This window comes from Peromyscus californicus, unplaced genomic scaffold (assembly GCF_007827085.1).
Source record: "Peromyscus californicus insignis strain IS unplaced genomic scaffold, ASM782708v3 Scaffold_5__1_contigs__length_169319896, whole genome shotgun sequence".
Lineage (NCBI taxonomy): Eukaryota > Metazoa > Chordata > Mammalia > Rodentia > Cricetidae > Peromyscus > Peromyscus californicus.
In genome coordinates this window covers 113222607-113248179 of record NW_026294573.1, presented here as the reverse complement: position 1 = coordinate 113248179, position 25573 = coordinate 113222607, and the positions used below count along the sequence as shown (strand labels likewise).

The 25573-nt window shown below is 42.3% G+C and overlaps 1 protein-coding gene across 3 annotated transcripts; it reads left to right on the top strand.

The window, feature by feature from the left end:
* Positions 1-502: 502 nt before the first annotated feature.
* Positions 503-24673, top strand: Srsf12 (serine and arginine rich splicing factor 12). Of its 3 annotated transcripts, none has more exons than XM_052715592.1 (5): positions 503-3163; positions 14935-15039; positions 16843-16946; positions 17107-17248; positions 22303-24673. In XM_052715592.1, exons 1-5 carry the CDS (start codon positions 2922-2924, stop codon positions 22670-22672), a joined length of 963 nt encoding a protein of 320 aa, XP_052571552.1. In that variant the 5' UTR covers positions 503-2921; the 3' UTR covers positions 22673-24673. The 3 variants fall into 3 exon arrangements, with proteins under 3 accessions (XP_052571552.1, XP_052571554.1, XP_052571553.1); XM_052715594.1 differs by having other exon boundaries at positions 3075-3189; XM_052715593.1 differs by lacking the exons at positions 503-3163; positions 14935-15039 and having other exon boundaries at positions 17069-17248.
* The last annotated feature ends 900 nt before the right edge of the window (positions 24674-25573 follow it).

The window sequence follows — 25573 nt, the reverse complement described above, 5'->3', positions numbered from 1 at the left end:
GCTTACCGGCATCTTCACATGCTGCTTGTCATGGCGGCGGCTGGCATTGTCTCTCTGCCTCAGCCTTCCACTTCCCAGCTTTATTCTCCTCCTTGTCCCGCCTATACTTCCTGCCTGGCCACTGGCCAATCAGTGATTTATTTACCAACCAATCAGAGCAACACATTTGCCATACAGACCATCCCACAGCAGGGAAGAGCACAGCTGTTGGAGTCTGTTCTCTCCTTCCTCCATGCAGGTCCTTGGAATCTAACTCAGAGTGTCAGGTTTGGTGGCAAGCCCCTTTGTCTCCTGAGCCGTCTCACCAGCCACCATCTACTTTCAATATCACATACACAATGATTTAAGAATTTGCCCAGCTCTGTGTAATCTGCGTACTCGGGAGGCAGAGGCAGATCTCTGAGTTCGAGACCAGCCTGGTCTACAGAGTGAGTTCCAGGACAGCCAGGGCTACACGGAGAAACCCTGTCTCAAAAAAAAAAAAAAAAATTGTCCCTTAAGACAAGTTTTAACAGTTAAAAGGGGGTTCTGACATTTTTCTTTTTACAATACCCTTTATAGATCTGTAATTTCTTCGTCTTATTCATGTATTGCTACAGAGCTGGTACTCAAATCCAAGGATAATGCACACTAGGTAAGAGCCCTGCCATACTGAGCTACATCCCCAGCTCTGTGTTGATTTCAATGACAAGTTCTGGGTTTGGTTGTTTGGTTGTTTTTGTTTGGTTTGGTTTTTTGAGACAGAGTTTCTCTGTATAATAGCCCTGGCTGTCCTGGAACTTGCTTTGTAGCCCAGGCTGGCCTGGAACTCACAGAGATCTACCTGCCTCTGCTTCCCAAATGCTGGGATAAAGGTGTGTGCCTCCATACCTGGCTCAGTTACAACTTTTTAACTTTATTTTTTTGTTCTAAGTGAAATCCAAGGTATAGTGGTGCATACTTGTGATTCCAGTGCTACAGAGGCTGATACAGGAGGATTGCTGTAAGTTCAAGCCTACCTGGAGCTACATCAGTGAGTACCAAACCAGCCAATGCTGCATAATAGACCCTATCTCCAAAGGGGGGGGAAGCAAAATAATGCTAGTATCTACATGAGAAAAGACACAAAAGTTTCTTAAAATATTTAAAAATATAAGTCCTGTCTTTGGGAGGAAATTAAGAAGTGTGAAATAGACCAAAAATTTTCAGGTCAAATAATTTTCTTAAGAGGCTTGAAGGTGAGGATGGGAAGAGGTTCACAGAATCTTATGTCCACCACAGGGCAGATGTCCCCAGCCACATTATCACTCTAGGCTAACTTTTTATTCTTTTAACTTAAAATGTTTCTATTTTAATGAGAGGGATCACATATGTGTGTGATATGTGCATGTGCGAGGCCAGAGGAGGCTGCAGGGTGTCTTCTACTCTACCTCTCTGTCTTCTGGGAAGATGGAGTCACTCACTGATTTGGACCGCTCCACTTCTGCAGGCCTTGCTGGCCAGCAAGCTTCTGACCTCACAACGCTGGGCTCACAGGTGTGTGGCTATGCCCAGGTTGTTTTTGTTTTTGTTTTCACACGGGTGCTGGGAATTCTAACCTCATGTTTTCACAGCAAGCACTCTCATCTGCTGAGGCATCTCCCTTGTCACTAGACCTGCTATTCTCCTTGATGAGCCTCTGCAAGTCTGGGAGTGTCATCTGATGCTTGGAAGACATGATTCAACAAAGCAGGACTTTCGCTTATAAAGCCTGGAACTTTGGGTAATGTGATTTTTTTAAAAATCTGGGACAGGGAGGGTTTTTAGTCTGGACCCTTAGGAGTACCATGAAACATCAAAAGGATGATAAAGCACAGCTTCATCACTTACTCAACACAGCTGGTTAAGACACTGGCCAAGCTTAGTGCAGTATTCCTGTTTTCAAATTATTATTATGTGTATAAGCATTTTGCCTAAATGTATATATGTATGTATGTATGTATGTATGTACATTCCATGTGTGCGTTGTGCCCCACAGAGGCCAGAAGAGGATGTTGGATACCCTGGAACTGGAGTTAAGGGGTCTGTAAGCTACCATGTGGACGCTCGGAACCGAACCAGGTCCACTGCGAAAGCAGCCAGTCCTCTTTAACTGCTGAGCCTTCTTTCCAACCCCACCCCTCCCCCACTCCGGTGTAATATTACTTAGTTGTCTACACTTGGAAACGTTCCTGCCTCAGGCCCTCAGACAGAATGCTGTTGTTCTGAAAGAGGTACTTAGCTGCTTCAAAACATGTCTGGAAATTGGAAGAGCAGATCTATGCAATATCAGTGAGGACAGGGCTCACTTAGCCCAGGCTGGCTCAAACTCCTTCTGTAGTAGAGGATGACCTCTGATCCTTCTGCCATCACCTCCCGAGCCCTGGGATTACAGGGGCCACCACCATTCCTGTTTCATGAGATACTGGAACAGTGTGCCTCCTGCATGCTAGGCAAACCCTCCACCAAATGAGTCCTCCTCCCCCCACATCCTTAGAGGATAAATTTCATTAAGCCACCAAATGTATTGCATTTGTTACAGCAGCCCAGCTAGCCGATACAAAGTACTCTCAACTTTCCTATTATTAAGTCCAGCTGAAGCTTCAAGTGTGGAGCCACAATACCTAAGGGTTTCTAGGCCTGAAACCTTGTTACAAAAATGCAAACAAACAAACAAAAGACCTCTTGTCTTTGATGCTCTCCCAGTTTACTGCTGCCGACCTTTATACTTAAAGCCGCTGTGCTGTAGTGGTTCCTCCCCACTCGTGTGTGCACATTTGTTCTCCATTGAAGATGGAGTTGATCTCTCCGGGGAGCGGAAAGCTGAGGCTATGCTTGCATGCTCTCAGTGGGGGCCCTGTCCCTTGCTCATGGCTCTTTCGAAGCCCTGCCCGGAATCTTTTCTGGGGCTGCTTGGGTGAGGCATGTCTCCTGGCCTGGATCGGTGGGTATCATCGGGTCTGTTCCCCAGCAGCCGAGGCAGTGGTCAGGTCTGTGATCGCGCGGTCGCTCAGGCCCCGCGCCCCCCGCCCGCGTCTGCGGCTGCGCGGCCGGCCCGGGAGGGGGCGCGGCGGGCGGCTGGGAGCGGGGCCGCGAGCGGCATGTCTCGCTACTCCAGGCCCCCCAACACCTCCCTGTTCGTCAGGAACGTCGCCGACGCCACCAGGTGAACCAAGACGGGACCCCGCGCGAGTACGGGCCGGGGCGGCGGGGTGTCTGGGTGCGGGCTGGGCGGCGGGCTGTCTGGCTGTCGGATGCTGGCCCGGTACCCCGGTGCTGAGTTGCAGGCTGTCAGAGTGCCAGGCGGGTGTCGGGGTACCAGTCGGGTGTTGGGGTGCTGGCCGGGTGTTTGGAGTGCTGGACCGGTGTCGGGACACCGGACTACGGGCTGTCGGAGCGTTGGGGTGCTGACTAGGTGCTGTCGTGATGTCAGGATGCTGGCCGGGTGTCGAGGTGCTGGCTGTGGTGGCAGTGATGGTCCTGGCCTTGTTGTCACGGCGTCCTGCAGACGCCGCCCACTGACCTTCCGGAGGAACTGGGGCTGTCTCATCTCAGGATGCGCACCTTAGGCCCTGCAATTTCCTCTGAGCTGTTCAGACAGTGCTTACCGCCCAAATTTAATGTACGAGGCCAGCCTGGTTATAAAGCGAGTTCCAGGACAGCCAAAGCTGTTACACAGAGAAATCCTGTCTCAAAAACAAACAAACGAGAAAACAAAACAAAACAAAAAACCCAATAAATAAATATATATACACAAACGACTGGTCAATTCGATGTATATGTTTTTGAGTGCTGGGAACAGTCTTAGCCTTCATCATGGTTAAGTCGTCAGTTTCAGTGCTGGGAGTCTTTATCCCCTCCAGGCCTCTTTGAAAATTCTGTCTAAATGATGCCAAGCATAGAGCTTAAGAAATGCCCCTTTTCATGTAGCACTTTTTCCTTCAATAGGAGCCAGAAGGAATGGGAGGGGTGACATTAATAGACACCTGAATTTCACTGGAATTACTTAACCCTCTTTCTAGTTCTGCAGTCTTGTCCACTTAAGGAAAAGTTGAAGTCCAAGGAGTTGCCTGGACCCAAATAGGCACAAATCTATACAGCTCTTCACTTGTTAGTTATCTGGAGCAATCATGATTTAAGTTTTGTTTTGTTGAGAGAAGGTCTGTACCTAGTCCAGGCTGGCCTCAAATTCCCTACAGAGGCTAAGATGACCTTGAATTTCTGATCCCTATTTCCTACACCTCCCTCTCAAGTACTAGGATCACAGGTGTGTGCCACCACTACGCTGATAATTTACTCTTAGGGATATTAAGTACTTCAAATTTGATCACTATAAATATATATATGCTACAACTGTAGACTGTGAATTAATAGAATTTTAAGATGCCTGTGTTTTATAGTTCTTCTCTTAACATGTTTATCAATACATTATTACATAAAGAAAATTTAATATTTGGGTAGGCTTAAAAAAACCCTCACACTTAGACAACTTGAACAATAAGCACCAGGTTTTCATGGCATGTTTACAAAAGAAACCCCAGGGCTTTCCAATTCTAATGGCCACAAGAGCTAGGCGGTGGGTGAAGCGGTCAGCTTAAAGGCATAGTAGAAGGGCGTGGGCTGCAGCAAATGAGCATGCACCATCTAATAGGGAAGTCATGTTGCCACTTTTTCTTTTCAGTTCTAGAGAAGCAAACCCAGGGCTTTATGCACGCTGGGCTCCCCTATTGAGCTATAGTTATGGGGACATCGCTTCAACTCATTTTGTATCCCAATCAGGGCTTGGCTTTCCGTCTTTCTGCTCCGACCTCTCCCAGAGCTGTGCTTACAGGCACGTGCCACTACTACCCCCAATTGGCCTCATCAGAAACCTGGATTTTTGTGTATATTTGTATACATTTATATATACAATATATAGTGTATATATTTGTAAGTTTTAAAACATGGGGTTGGGGATTTAGCTCAGTGGTAGAGCACTTGCCTAGCAAGCACAAGGCCCTGGGTTCGGTCCTCAGCTCTGAAAAAAAAAAGTTTTAAAACATTAGCATTATTAAGTTGTATAAGGGGCCAGCAAGATGGCTCTGTGAGTAAAGTTGCCTGCCTCCAAGCCTCAGCATCTGAGTTCTATCCCTGGGACCGACATGGCGGAAGAAGAGAATAACCCCCTCATGACCTCCGACTCACATAAGCCACATCCACACACACGATAACTAAATAAAGATATATTCAGTTGAATAATGTAAATTCTCATTTTTGTAGATTTAGAAGCTATGAAATACTGGCTATTTTATATTTCTATAATGTTCAAACATTATGCGTACTAAATGAAACACATCTGGGCTGGGGTGTAGCTCCGCAGTAGATTGCTTGTCTTATATTCGTGAGGTCTTGGGTTCTGTCCCCAGCACCATAAAGTAAAACAAACAAATAAAAACATGTCTTCATGTAACTACTAACCTTGGATCCCGCGAGCCCTCCACCCTGTGCTGAGGCTGATAGTTGAGAGTTACTAATTCTATTTCCTGGTCTTTCATCACTTTTTAGCCCGCCCCGGGGAGGTAATCAAACCTGAGATTTTTTTGTATCAAGACAATAGTAGTTTCTAGTATTTGTTAAATATTCACTCTGGGACAGGTGCTGTGTGAAAAACTTGGAATAAGGCAGAGAAATGGCTCACGCCTGACCAACCTGAGTTCAGTGCCCAGGGCAAACGAGGCAGGCAGAGAGCTGACTCCTTCATGCTGTCCTCTCACCTCCACATGAACATGGTGACATGTGTGCCTGACACACACACATGCAACAAACGTAATTTTTAAAAACTTCACATATATTACCTTATTTAGTTTTCACCATCCCATATGTCTTAATTAGGATTACCATTGCTGTGATAAAACACCATGACCAAAGCAACTCGGGGAGGAAAGGGTTTATTCAGTTTATGCTTCCACATCACACAGTTCATCATCAAAGGAAGTCAGGACAGGAACTCAAGCAGGGCAGGAACCTGGAGGCAGGAGCTGATGCAGAGGTCATGGAGGGGTGCTGCTTACTAGCTTGCTCCACAGGGTTCCTTTAGCCTTCTTTCTTACAGAACCCAAGACCACCAGCCCAGGGATGGCACCACCCACAATGGACTGGGCCTTTCCCACATCAATCACTAATTAAGAAAATGCCTTACAGCCTTCGCACAGCCCCATCTTATGGAGGCATTTTCTAAATTGAGGCTCCCTCCTCTCTTCAGACTCTGGCTTATGTCGAGTTGACATAAAACAAGCCAGTACACTGTATGTATGCTTAACTTTTATTTCAGTTTTTAGAGATAGAGTTTCACTATGAGGTCTAGGCTGTACCTAAATTCATGGCAATCCATCTGCTGCAGCCTCCTAAGACTATATGGTGTGAGTTTGTTTGCTTGCTTGTTTGCGGAAAGGGAGTCGTGGAGCCCGGGCCTGCCCGCAACACTGTGTAGAAGGAAGATATTGCACTCCTGATCCTTCTGCCCTTCCTGAGTGCTGGAATGACACCCTGTGGTACTTTACCCAGTTTAGAGTCTGTATGTCATTGATTAACACCATGGACATGAAGAAACTGAGGCTCAGGAGGTTAAGTCAACTTGCCTAGAACTGCACAGCAGGTGGACAGTGTTGTGGCCGAGCCATTATAGATAACCTGCAGTAACAATTTTTTTTGGTACAAAGTTTGTCTAAGTTAATTAACAATATGTTGCCTTGACACTTTTGTTAGCTTTGAAATATCAGTATACCGATGAAGAAAATAATTATATATACAATATAATTTAAACTATGTGGAAACGGAATTTTCAATATATATTTAATAATTGGAAATTAGTAATTAATTATTTAATTATGTGATTAACTATATTATATTAATTAGATAATTATCAATTAACAATATATTAATAATATATTGAATATATTAACATCATATATATATAAATATAAATATATAATGACACTGGAAGCAGAGTGGTGGTACATCCCAGCACTTGGGAAACAGTAGGGTCAGGAGTTCAAAGCCAGCTTGGGCTACATGAGGCCTTGTCTTTTTGTTTTGTTTTGTTTTTTGTTTTTTTGGTGTTGGAGAGTGTGAGAGGAAGGCAGGGTCTTATTATATATTCCTGGTTGTTCTTACAGGCACATGATACCACACCTTTAAAGATCTTGTCTCAAAAAACAAAAATGAAACAAAAAAAAGGAGGAAGAGGAGAAAAATAAAATGAGATTATAAAGAAATTTATTTGACTGATTTTCTTTTTTCATGTGTTTTAAAAGTGTGTGTATATGTGGGGTTGGGGGTCAGGTGTCATCCTCTACTTCTCTCTACCTTATTTTTCTGAGACAGGATCTCTCAGTGAACCCAGAGCTCACACTATTCCAGCTAGACTGTCTGATCAGCAAGCCCAGGGTTCCATCTCATGGAGCAGGCCTATCTTGGTTACTGTCCTATTGCTGTGAAGAGAAACCATGACCAACACATCTCATAAAAGAAAGCATTTAAATGGGAGCTTGCTTACAGTTTCAGAGGTTTAGTCCATAATCATCATGGTGGGGGACGTGGCAGCAGGCAGGCAGGCAGGCATGGTGCTGAAGCAGTAGCTGAGGGCTTACATCCTGATCCTCAAGCAGCAGGCAGAGGGAGAGAGACTGGGCCTGGTGTGGGCTTTGGAAACTTCAAAACCTACCCCTAAGTGACACACCTCCTCCAACAAGGCCACACCTCCTAGTCCTTACTAAACAGTCCACCAACTGGGAACTAAGTGTTCAAATATACAAGCCTGTAGGGGCTATTCTCATTAAACTACCATAAGACCTTATATCCAACTTATAAAAACATAGTTGGTTACACCCATAACATTTTTGCCATGATTGTACCTATAGGCATACCTTGCCTGCAGGTTGGTTCTGGAGGGTAACTAATAGCATTGGCAGTGGTCTATAATGCTTTATGTGTGTGTGTGTGGGGGGGGTGTTGAGATTCCATTGGCCAGTAACTAAAAAAGAGGTAACCTATTCTTGGTACTGACAGTTTTATTTGGTAGTGTATGGTATCTAGTTGGCATATCTCCCTCCCCCATTATAGGGTAAATCCATTTAAATGCCTTTTATATATGTATATATTTTAGGCAACTTCTAACTGTAGTAGGTTTCCATATGACTTTTTCAGAAGGCTGGTAGAGTTAATTATCCCTTCCTGTATTCCCTCCAGCACCCTGCTCCTCTTCCTTCCCCATTCAATCCTTCCTGTTCTGTTTTTCCCTTTTATCCCTTTATAAAATGGCATTCTATTTCCCCTCCCTTAAAATTCCCCTCCTCCCCCATAGCCCCTTACTGATTACATAAACTCTGTGGGTATTCCAAGTGAAACACACATATCTAAAGATTCAAAGCTAATATCCATATATGAGAGAAAATATCTGATGTTTGCTTTCTGGGTCTGGGTTACTGCCCTCAATGATTGTTTCCAGTTCCATTTGTTTATGGGCAAATTTCATGATTTCATTTTTTCCTTTTTCCCCTCTTACTGAAAATAGATTTTTTTTTCTCACAATATATCCTGATTATGTTTTCCCCTCTCTTTATTCTTCCCGGCTCTTCCCTACCTCCCCTCCCATCCAGATCCCCTTTCTGTCTCTAATTAGAAAACAAATAGGCTTCTATGGGATTATAATAAAAATGTAAAAGAAAACAAAAACTAACACATTGGAATTGGACAAAACAAACAGAAGGAAAAGAGCCCAAGAGAAGACAAAAGGAACAGAGACCCTCTTCCTCACACTCAGGAATCCCATAAAAACACTAAACTGGAAGCTATCATATATATATATATATGCAAAAGACCTGTAAGGTAAAAGAGAGGAAAAATATACAACTAAAATAATAATTATTTTTTAAATGAAGAGCTGTGACATGACATTATGAGACAAGGATCCTCCAGAGATGCTAGTGAGTTCATTTTCTTTTGGAACAGGAATGGAGAGAGCAGACATACTTATTTTGGTCCTGACTTCAGTGGAAATGTTTTGACTTTGAGTGTCGTTTGTTTTTGTTCTTTTTAAGCTTCCAAGTTTACCATTAAGTTGTTAATATGAGAGTGCTCAAGCTTTTTGAGGAAGGCACTTAGTGTTAAACTTTTCCTCTTAGGACGACCGTCATTGTGTTCCATAGATGTTCTGTCTTTGTTTTCACTTAATTCTAGGAAATTTTCAGTTTCCATGATTGCCCCCTTGGCCTAATTTTCATTAAATAGTATGCTGTTTAGTGTCCATGAGTTTGTGTACTTTCTGCCTTTTCTATTGCTTTTGATATACATATCAACATACATTCTTTCGTGGTCAGATAGACTGCAGAATGTTATTTCAGTTTCCCTATATCTGTTGAAACTGGCTTTGTATCTTAATATGTGGTCAGTTTTGGAGAAAGTTCAGTGAGCTGCTGTTCTTTAGTGTTTGGGTGAACTGCTGTAGCTATGTGAGGTCTGTCTGCTTTATGTTATCATTTAACTCCAGTGTCTCCATTCAGTTTTTGTCTGGGTGGCCTGTCTATTGATGATAGTTGGGTATTGAAGTCACCCACTATCACTGTGTGAGGGTCAATATGTAATTTGAGAGCTAATTTATGAAACTAGTTGCCCTGTGTTTGATACATACATGTTTTGGATTGGAATATCCTGTTGGTGGATTTTTCTTTAAGTGAGTATGGAGTACCCCTCCTTATTTCTTATGATGTGTTTTGGTTTGAAGTCTATTTTGTCAGATATTAGAATATATACACTTGCTTCTTGGTTCCATTTGCTTGGGAATTCTGTTTTCTGTCCTTTGACCCCAAGATGTTATCTCCCCTAGATGGTGTGTTTCTTGGAGGCAGTACAAAGATGGATCATATTAGTCTGTATCCTTTTATTGGGAAATTGAGACCATTAATACTGAAAGTTGTTGAACAGTGTTTGTGGACTATTCATTTACACTGTGGAAAAATATGTCACTGTGATTGGTTTAATAAAGAAGTGACTGGCCAATAGCTGGACAGGATATAGTTAGGTGGGAGAACCAGACTAAGGACACTAGGAAGAAGAAAGGCATAGTCAGAGGAGTTGCCAGCCAGACACGGGAGGAAACAGGAGGTGCAAGATGAAAGAGAGATAATGCCATGTGGCAGAATGTAGATTAATATAAATGGGTTAATTTAAGTGGTAAGAGTTAGCTAGTAACAAGCCTGAGCTACCGGCCGAGCATTTATAATTAATGATAAGTCTCTGTGCATTCATTTTGGAGCTGGCGGTCCCGACAAAAATTCTGCCTACAAGTGTTTATTAGTTCTTGTTTTGTTACCATGGTATTGTTTTCTGAGACTTCTGAGACCTTGTGCCTTCTTGAATGTGTTTAGTCTTCCTTTCAGACCAAGGTACTTCCTCTGCAGATCTGGTTTAGTGGATGTAAATGAAATGCTTTAAATCTGCTTTTATCATGAAATATTTTATTTCTCCTTTAATTACAACTCATAGTTTTGCTGAGTATAGCAGGCTGGGTTGGCATCTCTGGTCTTTCAGAACTTGCAGAACATCAGTCCAAGGCTTTCTTGGGTTTGGTGGTCTCCATTGACTAGTCAGTGTGTTGGTGTCTAGAGAGATGCCTCAGCAGTTAAGAACACTGGCTACTGTTCCAGGTGACCTGAGTTTGATTCCCAGCACCATGTGATGGCTCACAACCATCTGTAACTCCAGCTTCCAGGGATCTGATGCCCTTTTCTGGTTTCACTGAGCACCAGTCACACAAGCAATACACCCACATACATGTATGTAAAACACTTCTACACAGAAAATAAAAGTAAATCTTAAAAAATTACTGTAATTCTGATGAAATTTATATGTGATTTGATCTTTCTCTCTTGCAGCTTTTAATACTCTTTTTTGTTTGTTTGTTTAAGTCCTGTACATTTAGTGTTTTGGTTATCATGTGTTGTGGGGAGTTTCTTGTCTATTTGGTGTTATGTATACTTCTTGTACCTTGATAGGCAACTCCTTCTTTAGATTGTGGAGAGTTTCATCTATGATTTCATTGAAAATATTTTCTGTTCCTTTGACCTGGTTTTTCCCGTCATCTTCTATACCTATGATTTGTAGGTTTGATCTTTTCATAGTGTCCCAGATTTCCTGGATGTTCTGTTCCTAGTTGTTTTGTTTTGGTTTTGGTTTTTTGGTTTTTCAAGACAGGGTTTGCTCTTAGTTGTTTTGTTTTAGATTTAGCATTTTCTTGATTGAGTGATCCATTTCTTTTACCTTGTCTTAAAGATTTGATGTTCTCTCTTCTGGTCCAATCTCTTGGGGATATTTTCCTCTGAGATCTTTGTTTGGCTTCCTGAATTTTTTTTAAAAAATATTTCCCTTTGGCTTTTCTTCAAAGATCCTCTCTCTTTTTTAACTTCTATTTTCATATCTTGAATTGTGCTCATCTTTTCATTCAACTGTTTTTTCATGGTCTTCAGGGATTTATACATATCCTTTGAGTTCCTTGAACATATTTATAATTGCTATTTTGAAGTCTTAATCTTGTGCATCACCTAAGTTGCTTGTCTCAGGGAATATTACAGTGGGGGTGCTGATTTCTGAAGGAGACTTGCTGTCATGGTTGTACATTGTGTTTGTGTTTTTGCAATGGGATGGAGGCATCAGGATTAAGATTGTGGTGTTTCTTGGTGTGGATTTCTGGTCTCACTCTTGTTGAGTAGGTGTTTGGATCTTTGCTTGCTGTTACCTCAACTTGTTGTGGACCAGTTAAATGATGCTTGGTTTTCAGTCTTGAGGCCATTCTGGGTTTCATGGTGGGGACCCCCATGGTTCCTAGTCAGTGCTGTGGGTAGGATGACTGACATTCAAGTGGACCAAAGCCAGTTTTTTCAGAAGACCCATTCCTTCTGATTTATTGAATGAAGAGGTGAAAGAAAAAAAAAAACATTGCCAACTAAAAGATTATTTGAGAAGGCAGCCAAGCAACATTAAATAAAGTATATCATAAACTAGACACTGCCTGGGCATAAAGTGGATGCCTAGTCAATGTTAACTGAATCTTTATGTAATAGTTCCTAGATCCTCACCTCTAGCCTTAGCCATCAAGATGGCTTATCAGAAGGCACTCCATGTGCAATCCTGACAACCCCAGATCCTACCATGAAAGAGGAGAATTAACTTTTAAGAGTTGTCTCTGACCTTTGCATGCATGGCAGGTGCCTGCCCAGACTCATGGACTCACATCATACACACAAACAGACGTTAATATGAAACTAAAATTTTCAAATGTAATTAAAAAATCAGACATTATTATCTAGTCTGGAGAGGAGTTAGTTAATCTCACTTGCATGCCCACAGGCTTTGTGAACACATCACGTCTCCTTCCGCAGCTCTGCACCAGGAAGCTCTCTGTCTCCCCTTTCTTTCATCAAGCTCTCTACTAACTTTCATCCCTGACAACAACTTCCTTCCATTCGCTGCAGCCAGGAGCTGTGCAGTCACCTTGGAGTCTCCCTGCTCTGCATTGTTTCCGGAGCACTCTTCTTTCTTCAGAGCCGTGCTTTGAACAAGAAGCTTAAGGCCGAGTCCCTGTGAGCTCCCCGAGGCCGTGTGATTAATAACAGACTAGTGCGTGATTCCGTCTCCATCACTGGCTAGCTCAGTGACGTTACAGACAGGCTAACCTGTCTGCAAACAACCATAGAGTTGTGAGAATTAAATGACCTTCAGGTGAACGGCTTGTGTATGTAACTGTCAGCTGGCACTGCTAGACAAGTTGTGCCTCCGGTTCAATTGTAGCTCCACAAAGACATGATGCTATTGTCAGGTCCAAAGGAAACTCCAGTTCTCCAGACTCCAAAAAGCATTCCAAATATCCAGAAATGAGCTCAGCCTGGACTACAGGAGGATTGCCCCACCTGCAAATTCCCTCCAGCTCACAGATTCCCTCCCCCCAAGCTACTCATTCTCCTTATAATCCTGCTGTTCTCGCTATGTTCTCTCTGTAGTCTGCTCCTGCTTCTCTCACTATGTTCTCTATTCTCTGTCCCCTGCTGGTCATCCCTCTCCCTCGCAGACAGCCCTGGCCAGGTCCAGTCTACTTCTGTCTCTCTCTGTTCTGGATTCCTCCAAATGTCCTGGCTGTCTCTCTTTCTCTCTCTCTCTCTCTCTGCTATCTTTTTTAAGTAAGCCCTGTGCCTATAATGGTAGAAGGCATACAGGAGGCTCAAAACACCATCAAATACAAGAATAAAGTAGTTATTTTCCTTTGGGTTATATGGGAAAATACACATTTTTTTTGTTAAAGTTCAAGAAATAATTCTGAGACTGCTTTAGATTCTAATTCTTGCTTTCTGAATACAAAATTCCAATAAACATGAAGTTATAGTGAGACAAGTGAATATATTCCTAAATGAAACTATCAAGTCTTGTGATGGAAGTAACTTTCAAAGGTGGATATGCTGGGTTTAACAACCACCTGTAATGTTTGTAAAAATACAGACTCCCAGGTCCCTAATCCAGACTCCCTGAATTAGGGTCTCCAAGAGAGAAAGGGTTGAGAGTGGTTTTGTTTTGTTTCCCTTTTAAAACCTTGGGTGAAACTAGGCATGATGGTGCAACCTGCAATCCTAGCACTTGGGAGGCTGAGGCAGAAGGACTGTGAGTTCAAGGCCAGCCCGGTCTACATAGCAAGACTTGGTTCTCCTGTTATGCCCAAATCTCAGGGACCCCCAAAAGACCACCATGGAGCCTGAATCCCATATGTAAAAGCAAAGAGCCTTTATTATCTTTAAGCTCCAGGGGTGAGAGCAGAGAGCCCAGAGCCCAGGCAGGGTAGGGTTTTTATCAGAGCAGAGGTTGGGGTGAGGGGACTTCCAGGGTTCAGGACCCTGATTAGCTGATATTTGTCTAGGGGTATCTGTAAAACAAAAACAGGTGTGTGCTAGACTCAGGGACATCTGGCTACCTTATCTGATGGTTGGAATGTTTGGGATGTCAGGTACTTTCCCTGGGTAGGGTCAGCTTATGGCTTTTCCTGGGTCTGGGTGTTGCCTGCCAGTAAACCTGTCACAGAAGCTGTGTCTGGGCTTTAAGCCTGTCATGGCAGCTGTGTGGTCAAGCTGCTTTGGGGCCCTTTCCACATCCACCACTCCCAAAAAGAAAGAAATGTAGATAATTGTTACAAGAGACAGTTTTAGATACAGAAGTTTAGACAATACACTTAAAAAAATTTTTTTTTTACTTTTATTTGTGTGTGGGCCTCTCTCTCCATGCTTGAAGATTAAAAGACAACTTGCAGGAGATTGATGGGGCAATGTCTTTCTGTATGCTGTAAAAATATGTTGCTTTGATTGGTTAAAAAATAAAGCCGTTTGGCCTATGGCAAGGCAGCTTAGAGGCAGACGGAAAATCCAAACAGATAGACAGGAAGAGAAAGGAGAGGAAAAAGCAGATGCCAGCCACCACCGAAGGAACAACATGCCAGCAGACAGGTAAGCCACAGCTATGTGGCAACTTATAGATTAATAGAAATGGGTTAATTTAAGATGTAAGAGCTAGATAGCAAGAAGCCTGCCATGGCCATAGTTTAAGAATAATATTAGCCTGTGTGTGTGTATTTGGATCTGAGCGGCTGCTGGACGGACAGGTGAGAGAGATTTGTCCTGACCGCCGGCCAGGCGGGACACAAGAAAACTTTCAGCTAGAGGAGATTGTTCTCTCTTTCCACCATGTGGGTTTAAGGTTTTGAACTTAGGTCTTTAGGCTTAGCTACGTATGCCTTTACCCATTGAGCTGAGCCCTCTCATTGGCCCAACAATACATTTTATTTTGAAAGTTTCAATTGGATTTCTGTAGGCAAAGTGTTTATTCCAGCTATTTATATTTCTTTGCCTTATTTCTATACTACTCCAGGCCTGAAGACTTACGCCGAGAATTTGGTCGATACGGCCCCATAGTAGATGTTTACATCCCACTTGACTTCTACACTCGCCGCCCCCGAGGATTCGCTTATGTTCAATATCCTTTATTTTATGTGTGCATGCAAATATACATGGGCTTATATGTATTTTGGAGTGTATATTATGAGATCGACATTGTCTAATTAAATGTGTTTCTTTATCTCAGAAAATCTAAAACATTCCACAGTAGCTGGCAAGTGCCCCCATACCCCCAGTTTGGGCCAGCTTGTTAGCTAGACTCCAACCATAAGCCTAGCATGACAAAAGGCACCTAAGCTGGAGCAGAGTAAAGAGGGAGGGTGGACACGGGTGTAAAGCCTGGAAGAATGAGGCCTTTATCGAGCAAAAGACAGATAGTCTTTGAGACTTCCGGCTTTCCTACATTTATTCAGAGTTCTGGAGTCAAAGCTAAATCTGATTTTATTGGTTCTACATCTCTGAAAAGTTCAAGGTTCAAGACCCAGTGTCACTGAGGTCGTTGCCAGTGTCCTTTTGTGTGCATTTTTTGAGCATTTTTGTGTATTTTTGTTTGTTAGTATAAGAAACTAGGAACAAGGTAGCTCAGACCTCTAATCCTAGAGCTTGGGAAGCAGAGGGATCGCTGTTGGTTCAAGGACAGCCTGATCTATATACAGAGCTTTAGGCCAGGCAGAGCTACAAAATGAGACCCTGTCGAGAGAGAGAGAGAGAGAGAGAGAGAGAGAGAGAGAGAGAGAGAGAGAGAGAGAGAGAAACGAACAAGCTAGTAAGCAGCCTCCTGAAATACAGCTACTTCCATTTTACACAGCTATTGTCCATTATAGTAAGGCTTGGGATCATATGCTTTAGAGGAGGGAATTTAGTGGAGCATTTCAAATCAGGATATGTGATTCCAGATGGTCACAGATTGTTTTTGAATGAAAAACGAGGACACGACTGTTCCTATATATGGCTGAGGAAAAGGTTCATTGTAGACATGAGAGAGAAAACAGCCAGGGGCATCTGGAAGGGCCCAGGCTGAACTGGACTATGGGGGGAGGGGCAAGAGAGGAACTAGGACCCAAGAGGCCAAGAGAGCATATATCCAAAATAGTTAGTTGTCTTGTAGAGGGAAGAAAAGCTGGGGAAGGGGAAGGGGAAGGGAAGGGAGGGGAGGAGAGGAGAGGGGAGAGGAAGGAAGGGGACAGACTGGGTAGGGTAGGGGGTAGGGTATGCCAGTCAGGATGACTCTGTAACAGGTACTTGCAGAGCTGAAAGAAGGTGGCCAGCATCCACTTTGATATGTTAATAGGCACCTCAGCCATTTCCCAGGTTTCCTAACTGTTTTCCTGTTATTTCATACTTACATCCCAGTAGTAATACCTAAGGGACTGTTCAAAGTAGTAGGTTCAAAGGTGGGCACCATTCTCAAAGGACCAAAGTAGTCCTTTGGGTTAGCTTACTTTTATTGTTGCAGTTTTGTTTATGAGTCATTTCTCCTAAATTTCATCACTAGACTTTTAGTGATAGAGTACCTTTATTTACAGAATAAAAGCTTCTGCACACTGATACTTTCAGTAAAAACCCTGATGGATCCTTTCTCTGAAAAGGGGGTTGGGGACAAGCTCTAAACAGTTTATTGTAAAATGCCAACTAATTTGAGATGAATTTTTTCTCATGTTTCAAATTATGCTGCTATTGTATCTACTGTTCCATTTTTTTATTCATGTTTCTAAATCACAAGAGGGGATTTGTTTTCATAGTAAAATACAAAAGCTTTTCTGGTTATTTATGTTGGAGCCAGAACTTGGTTTTCCTGTAACTTAATTTCACATGTAAATAATACCCTAGAAATATTTTTACTTACCATCTGATGTCCAAAGTGTCCTTAACAGCTGATCATGTTTGAAGATGTTCGAGATGCTGAAGATGCCCTTTATAACCTCAATAGGAAGTGGGTATGTGGCCGGCAAATTGAAATACAGTTTGCACAAGGTGATCGCAAAAGTAAGTGTAAATGACCATTAGCTCTCGATTACTGAACAGAATGGGCCTCAGCAACAGTAGCGTTTTACTTAAAGTTCTTCAGAAAGTGATACCGACTGAGTGGCAGCTACTGTGGTTTTCAGGTAGTGAACCGTTAGAAGCCTTGTTCTTCATATTCCAGCACCAGGCCAAATGAAGTCCAAAGAACGCCATCTGTGCTCTCCAAGTAACCACAGGCGATCCAGGAGCCCCAGCCAGAGGAGATCTCGAAGTCGAAGTTCATCCTGGGGAAGAGACCGGAGACGGTCAGATAGCCTGAAGGAGTGAGTTCTGAAAGCAGCCGTGCACGGCTTCATTGTCTATGTTTTCTGGAAAACATTTTAAAGAATACTGGGGTTGGGCTACTTAGATGATGATTTGTTTAATATGCACAAACTTTTGTAGAAAGATAGGCTCTTCTCTATCATGTATTGGGTCTGCTTGTTTTCCTGGACAGTGGGGTTGAACTCAGGACCTGGCACATGCTCGTAGGTACTCTACTATACCTCTACAGGCACTGGGGCTATATTCCCAGCACCCTCTCCTTTTTAAACTTTTTATCTTTAGACAGGCTCTTGTTATTTTGGTTGTGTGCATTATAAATACATGCTTATGTATGTGTGTGCACATGTATGCATGTGGGTGTGCATGCATGTGTGTGGTTAGAGGTTTATGTCTTTCTTGATCACTCTCTACCTTGGGTTTTGGTAATGGGTCTTTCACTTCACCTGAAGCTCATCCTTTAGGCTAGACTGACTGGCCAGTGACCTGGAATCCACTTTCTCCACTCTACCACATCCCCATTGCTGGGTTTACAGATGCGCACCATTGCCTCCTAACCTTTTAAAGGTGCTGTATAATCCTTAGCCCAGACTGGGCTCAAATTTGAGATGATCCTCCTGCCTCATCTTCCCAAGTACTGGGATTACAGGCACACATCACCACACCTAGCTCATATATGGTTGTCAACTTGGATTCATTGGATATATTCCAGTGCTCTTAAGTAATCGTTTGAAGTGTCAGGGGACTGGACTTAATTTGAACTTTTTAAATAGATACTATGAAACTGGCCGTAGTGACACATACCTGGAATCTCAGCATTTGGAAGGCAGAAGCAGGAAGATCTAGAATTCAGTCAGGCTAAGTCAGGCATGTCTAGATCTGTTTCAGCCTCTCCTCCCCCACAAAGAAAGATAATATATACCCCCCAAAGTGGGGAAACAGAAGTGGGATGTTGTGGTCATCACGTGCCCTGTAGCCCCAGTACTCAAGAATGGAATAAGCAGGATATTAAGCCCCAGGATCAAGGCCAGCTGGGGCTACACACTAAGACCTTATCTCAAAAATAAATACATAAAGTAACATATACTCAACAAACAAGGTTAGGAATTTTAGATAAGTAAAAATTTCCTAAATGAACCCAGTAATTCAGAATCTTGACTTTTGAAAAGGAGTAAACTGAAAAACTGTACTACAGTTGTTTATTAAAGAAAGGAAGTTGACTAAAATACAACAATTTATTCTTTGTTTGTTTGTTTTGCTTTTCAAAACCGAGTTTCTCTGTATATCCCTGCTGTCCTGGAACTCCATCTGTAGACCAGGATGGTCTTGAACTCAGAGATCAGCCTGCCTCTGCCTCCCAAGCACAATTTATTCTTATAAATTGATAATGTATTATTATTAAGAATCAATTCCAGCTATGCCCATATTATAGAAAGGAGACAAGAAAATAGTAAGTTTGTTAAGAAGAGACATTCACAAGTAACCTGTTTTTCTACTTAGGGATCTGTATCTATTTTATTAGAACATAGTAAACCACGGTGGAAATTAAATGTTGATACTATTGAAACTGGATTGTCAAGCCCAAATTCTCTTAAACATTTATGGTTTAATGCTTTAACTTTTTCACTGTGGAATTTTAAAGTGAATTCTAATCTTAAAGTATGATCCGAATACCTAGATGTGGTGATAATTGAAAGGTGGAGGAGGAGGCTCTGGAATCTGAGGCCACCCTCAGCTACACAAAGAGTGCCAGACTAGCCAGGGCACATGTGTGCCAGGCTGAAAAAACAAGCAAACAAGCAAAGAAAGAGAAAAGAGCAAGAAAACCAGTGCACCTGCACTGTGGAGTTAGGGAGGAGGCTCAGTTGGTAAAGCGCCCGCATGCAAGCATGAGAGTCTGAGCTTGGACCCCCAGCACCAAGCCAAAGCTGGACATCATGGCACGTGTCTGCAGCCCCAGCACTAGAGGAAGCAGAAACAGGCATTTCCCTGGAGCTAGCTGGCCAGCCCGTTTAGCCAATTAGTGAGAGCTGGATTCAGCAACAGACCCTGTCTCAAAAATAAAGTGGAAAGCCATAGAGTAAGACACCCAGTGTCAAGCTGGGTGTGGTGGCGCATGCCTTTGATCCCAGCACTCTGGAGGCAGAGGCAGGTGGATCTCTGTGAGTTCGAGCCCAGCCTGGTCTACAGAGTGTGTTCCAGGACAGGCTCCAAAGCTACACAGAGAAACACTGTCTCAAAAAAAAAAAAAAAATATATATATATATATATATATATATATAATTTATATATATATAAATTAATTAATTAAAAATAATTTAAAGAAGCGAATTACCACTGAGTAATAGACAAAGCCACCTGACGTTCTCCTTTAGTCTCTGCATGCTCACACATGGGTGCCACCGCTCCCCCACCCCCACTCCAACACATGCACATACGCCCTGCCTCCCCCACTCACAATTAAAAATAAAGACAGCCTTTTACTTCCGCAGAATTTGAGGCAGATTTTAGGAGTTTTGGGTCTGCAATGCCCTCATCTCTGGGAATTTTGTCTCTTAAGTCCCAGCCATTTTGATAGCTTTGAACTCTTGAGGCTTGTAACTCGAGTTTTGTTTATTTTGATTATTCTCTAATGCTTTCAGATTATAAATGTTGTGAGGAGGGTTTTGCTTTTCTTTTGATAGAGAGTATCGCTGTGTAGCCAAGGCTGGCCTGGAACTTGAGACCCTCCTGCCTCAGCCTCTTGGAAAGCTGGGATAATAGGCATTTACCATCATGCTAGCTCATATAGCAGGTTTTGCTTTTACAAGCATTGTTTATGAACTTGAAATAATTGTTTTCTTTCTTTCCCTATTTGCAAGGTTTTTTCTTCTGATTTTTATGCCTGTTAACAGTTATTTAACCCAGCTGGGTGCTGGGTGCATGTCTTTAATTCCAACACTTGTGAGGTTGGACAGGATAATCACAAAACTGAGATTGGCTGGATTGTACAGCAAGACCCTGTCTCGGAGAGAGAGAGAGACAGAGAGACAGAGAGAGAGAGAGAGAGAGAGAGAGAGAGAGAGAGAGAGAGAGAGAGAGAGACAGAGAGAGAGAGACAGAGAGAGAGAGACAGAGAGAGACAGAGAGAGAGAGAATGCTTAACCCAATCTAAATTTATAGGACTTTTTGCATAGGGTCACAAAGTAAAAATGTTTTGAACATATATTATAGTATAACAGATATTGCAGACTTGTTACTTATGTTTGAGCCAAAAGCATGAGTGATAAAATTAGAATTATTTCTTTCAGGACTGGAGGTGTGGTTTGGTGTATTCACCTAGCAAACACAAGGCCCCGTGTAGCTGGATTTTTTTTTCATTTTTTTACTCTTTAGGGGCATGCCACCCAGCTCCCTGATAAATACACAGAGACTTATTCTTACTTATGAATGCCCAGCCTTAGCTTGGCTTATTTCTAGCCAGCTTTTCTAACTTAAATTATCCCATTTCTCTTTAATTACTGTTTGCCTCTGGGCTTTTTAACCTTTCTTTATTCTATATGTCTTGCTTTCCCTCTTACTCCGTGACCAGCTGGGTGGCTGGGTGGCTGGGTGGTTTGCCCCTGGCGTCCTCCTCTCCTTCTCCTTTTCTCACTGCTCACTCCCTTCCCTAGATTCCTCCTCATATTTATTCTCTCTGCCTACCAGCCCCACCTATTTCTCTCTCCTGCCTAGCTATTGGCCGTTCAGCTCTTTATTAGACCAATCTGGTGTTTTAGACAGGCAAAGTCACACAGCTTCACAGAGTTAAACAAATGCAACATACAAGAATGCAACACATCTCTGCATCATTAAACAAATGTTCCAGAGCATAAACAAATGTAACACAGGCAGAGCCAGGCGGATCTCTGTGAGTTCGAGGCCAGCCTGGTCTCCAAAGCAAGTTCCAGGAAAGGCGCAAAACTACACACAGAAACCCTGTCTCGAAAAACCAAAAAAAAAAAAAAAACAAAAAACAAATGTAACACATCTTAAATTAATATTCCACAACAGCCCTGGGTTCTAGCTCCAGTGCTGCCAAAAAAAAGTGTCTTATCACTAATCTATTAAAACATAATGTGTTAATCAGATTTCCCATCATTATAACAAACATCTCCAAGAAGAACTTAGGGAGGAAAGATTTATCTTGCTCAGAGTTTCAGACGATCCAGCCCATGGGAGGCTAGGTCCATTGCTGTGGGCCTGAGGTGAGGCAGACTATCGTGCCCAGGGGCCTTATGGTGCAAGCTGCTCAATTCATGGCAAACAGTAAGCCTGGAGGAAAGAACAGGTGATAAGAAACAGTTGCTGCCAGGCAGTGGCGGCACACGCTTTTAATCCCCACACTTGGAAGGCAGAGGCAGGTGGATCCCTGAATTCGAGGCCAGTCTGGTCTACAAAGTGAGTTCCAGGACAGCCAGGGCTACACAGAGAAACCCTGTTATAAAAGACTTAGAAAGAGAGAGGGGAGAGAGAGAGAGGAGAGAGAGACAGAGAGCGCTTTAAAAGCACCCCCAGTGATCCACTACTTCCAAGAAGGCCTCACCTCCTACCTTACACCTCCTCCTGATGATGCCATACACTATGAGTTCATCAAGTGACTAACCCACTGATAAGGTCAGAACCCTCAGAATCCACTGGCTGGCAACCAGGCTCCTAATACTTGAGTCTGGGGAGGATATTTTCTTTTGCTTTTCTTTTTCATTTTGCCAGTGTGGGTCTTTCACTTGCACGTATGTCTGTGCCTCACACGTATGCAATACTTTCAGAGGACAGAAGGTTCCAGATCCCCTGGAACTGCAGTTACAAACAGTTGTGTGTGACTGAGCATGTGGGTGCTAGGAATTGAACCCAGATCCTCTGGAAGAGCAGCAAGTGCTTTTAACCACTGAGCCATCTTGACAGCGCCTGTTGGGGGTATATTTCATATTCAAACCATCTCACATATTTAGTGCAATATAAAGCATGCCCGGAAGTACTGTCTCTTAACCTGTTGTCTTATATAAAGTACATGCTCTAATGTCACACATGCTTTCAGGTCTCGACACAGGCGGTCTTCTTATAGTCAGTCTAAATCTCGCTCCAAATCACTACCAAGGCAGTCTACCTCATCAAGGCAGTCAAGAACACCAAGAAGGAGTTCTGGATCTAGAGGAAGGTCAAGATCCAAGTCCTTACCAAAAAGGTCCAAGTCAATGGAAAAATCACAGTCACGCTCACCTCAAAAGCAGATTGGCTCAGGGGCAAAATCAAGATCACACGGACGACACTGTGACTCCCTAGCAAGATCGCCATGCAAGTCCCCCAGAGGGTACACCAGCTCCGGAACTAAGACACAGACAGCAAAGCATTCTCATTTCTGGTCACATTCCCGATCTCGGAATTATCATCCTAAAAACAGTTGGTGAACAGCAACGTCTCGAAGAGCTCCAGGGCTCTGCTATAAGTTAGTAGACCCGGTTGTGGTTAAAATTCTTCAAGGCTTATAGAAATGTGAACTGGTGATAGTCACTTTGGGCATATGGAGGGAATAAAATCGCCCTAACTCTGACGACTAAATATTTGACCTCAATGTAAGGGCTTATCCACAAATCACTATGTCTGCAGTGTTACCATTAGGCTGTATTTTGTTCACCTTGCGGCAAGGGGGTACTTCCCAAAGGAAATAGGAAAATGGAACCAATACAAAAATTCTCCTTAGATATTAAATATTATCAGTAATGTCCTTTACAAAAATATGTTTTACTCTAAAGCACTTTCCACATAAAAAGTAATTGTGACTATATGGAATTGCATAGGCTAAACTTAAACTTATGACATCTGTGTCTTCTTTCTTGTGACTTTTGATTAAGCTTGGGCCAATTCTTGGTAGGTACTAGTTCAAATTACAGTATTCTCAAATCTCAAAAGATAAAATTTACATAGAGATTCCATAACTGTTTAAAAGATAGTTAAAAGATATTTAAAAGATAACTCAAAGAGCATGTCATTGTTTTTTGAATACAACAGCATAGGCCAGTTGACATGAAATGATATAAATGTTTGCTTAAAATATGAAAACAAAGCCAGGTGTTGGTGACACATGCCTGTAATCCCAGCACTTGGGAGATGAGGTAGGAGGGTCAAAACCAGCATGGACTGGGCAACATGAGACCCTGTCTAAAAATAAATAAATAAATAAATGCTTTTTTTAAAAAGTGAAATCATTTTAGAAGTACTAGATTTTGAATGATTTGAGACTACTCTAAAAATTATGATGTGGAACACTCAGAATCCACAAATATTCATATTAAGCCTTACATATTTGAAGTATAGTACATTTTGTATAAATTCATATTTATACCATTATTTCTATATAGCTATTTTCATCTGCATTTTTTCTTTTTAGAGCTCTAGTTCAATATCCTAATTATATACAGTCTTTTTTAAAAAAGAATTAAACACTTAGTACATTATATTAAGAAGTACTAGCTAATAAGATGGCTTAGTGAGGAAATCCACTCACCACCCAAACCTGGCAACCTGAGTGCAGGCTGGACAATCTGAGTTCAGTTTCTGAACCCACTGAAAGGTAGAAGAGAACTGACTCCTGCAAACTGTCTGACTTCCACACTTGTACTATAGCATGTGTGTGTGCGCGCACACACACACACACACACACACTCACACACACAAATGTATGCAAAAACTTCATGTTCAAAGCTATACCTTCAAGCCAGACATGTAGCACACGTACATGCCTGTATTCCCAGCACTCAGGAAGCCAAGGCAGGTACTTGACACCAGCCTGGGAAACATAGAGACCCAATACAGAGAGAGAGAGAGAGAGAGAGAGAGAAGAAAAAGAAAAAGATTTCATAAAAACAGCTTTGAGGTGAGGTATGTGACTTTACATTATGCTACTCTACATTTCAAAAACCAAATAAGTTTGTTGACAATTATTGCTTTTGTAGTTGTTATAACTTAGAATTTCTTTTAAAATGTGTTTGAGGTTTACATTTCAGAGGGTTTTGGTAGATTTGTGATTAAAAGGCTTGCATATGATTGTCATAGGAGATATGTTTACAGATTTTCTTTGTTGGATCACATTACTGAAACACACTGTCAGCCCTTACAGCTAATATTTATGCCTGAAATACCTAAGAAACATGTCTTACATTTTCAGTATTTGGAGCCATGTTGCTACTATTAATTTCCAATATAGACTTCCATATTTTTTGCATTTTAAATCCTTTATGTGAGAAACAACTTTACAAAATAATTTGTATGTCGGTGATATTTGGAGAAGTACCACAAATTAATGTATATTATACTCTCTGAATATATTTTCTCTATTTAACCATAGAAAAATTTATTTATTTCAAAATTTCACTCTGATGTTCCTCTGTAATAAAGCAATTATAAAAGTGTGGGAGACTGTTGAACGCTTACGGGAAGGTTTGAAGTACTATCCTGACATGTGCATATGTATACACTGTCGTCTTCAATAAGGACTAATACATGTAAAGTCTTGGGTTCTTCAATCCCAGCACCACAGGGGTAGGAAACCAAGGAATTAACTGTACTTTTAGTGTCTTTGCACTTATAGATCATTTTATTAGGGGATCGTTATCTCAAGGGTGCATGATCTATTCATCACAAAATGTTTGCTAACAACAGACCAAAACTACTGTTCTATCCCATGCTAGCTTGGCGAACAGATGAGTAGAAATAGGCTTACTCACAGAAGCATGGGCAGCTTACAGGCAGCTGTACTGTGGAAGGAGAGCCCCCCCCCCCCCCCCCGCGCTCCCCCAGCAATTGTTTCTGTGTCCTGTGTGCTGTCTCATGAGGCCTCCTCCCCTTCCTCCAGGAAATGTTAGTGGGCCCAGTCTTATGAGGGTCCTGTGAAGTAGTCATGCCTGCTCTGATCTCTACATGGCAGTGATCACGTCATGCCCAGATAACAGCCCTCCATAACACTTAGAAAAAAGTTAATTTATTCCTGAACATATTTAAAAGTTTCACTTATGCTTGTCTTGGTTTTCCAGTATAATACCGTTAATCCCAAAGATGCAAGGAGAAAGACCACTGACCTGAATCATCACAGCCAAATTAACTAAAGCAAGCAACTAATTAAAGCAAGCTTTTTTATTCATGTCCATAGGCTGTCTCCCCCTAAAGTCGAGATTCAAGAGATCAGCATTGGGTTGGATGTGAGGAAGACAAAGCTTTCATAGCCCAAATGGGGGATTTGGCAGACGAATAGGCAGGGTTACAGAAGCAGAACATAAGCATGCCAAGTTAGTTATAATGACCTCCTGAAACAA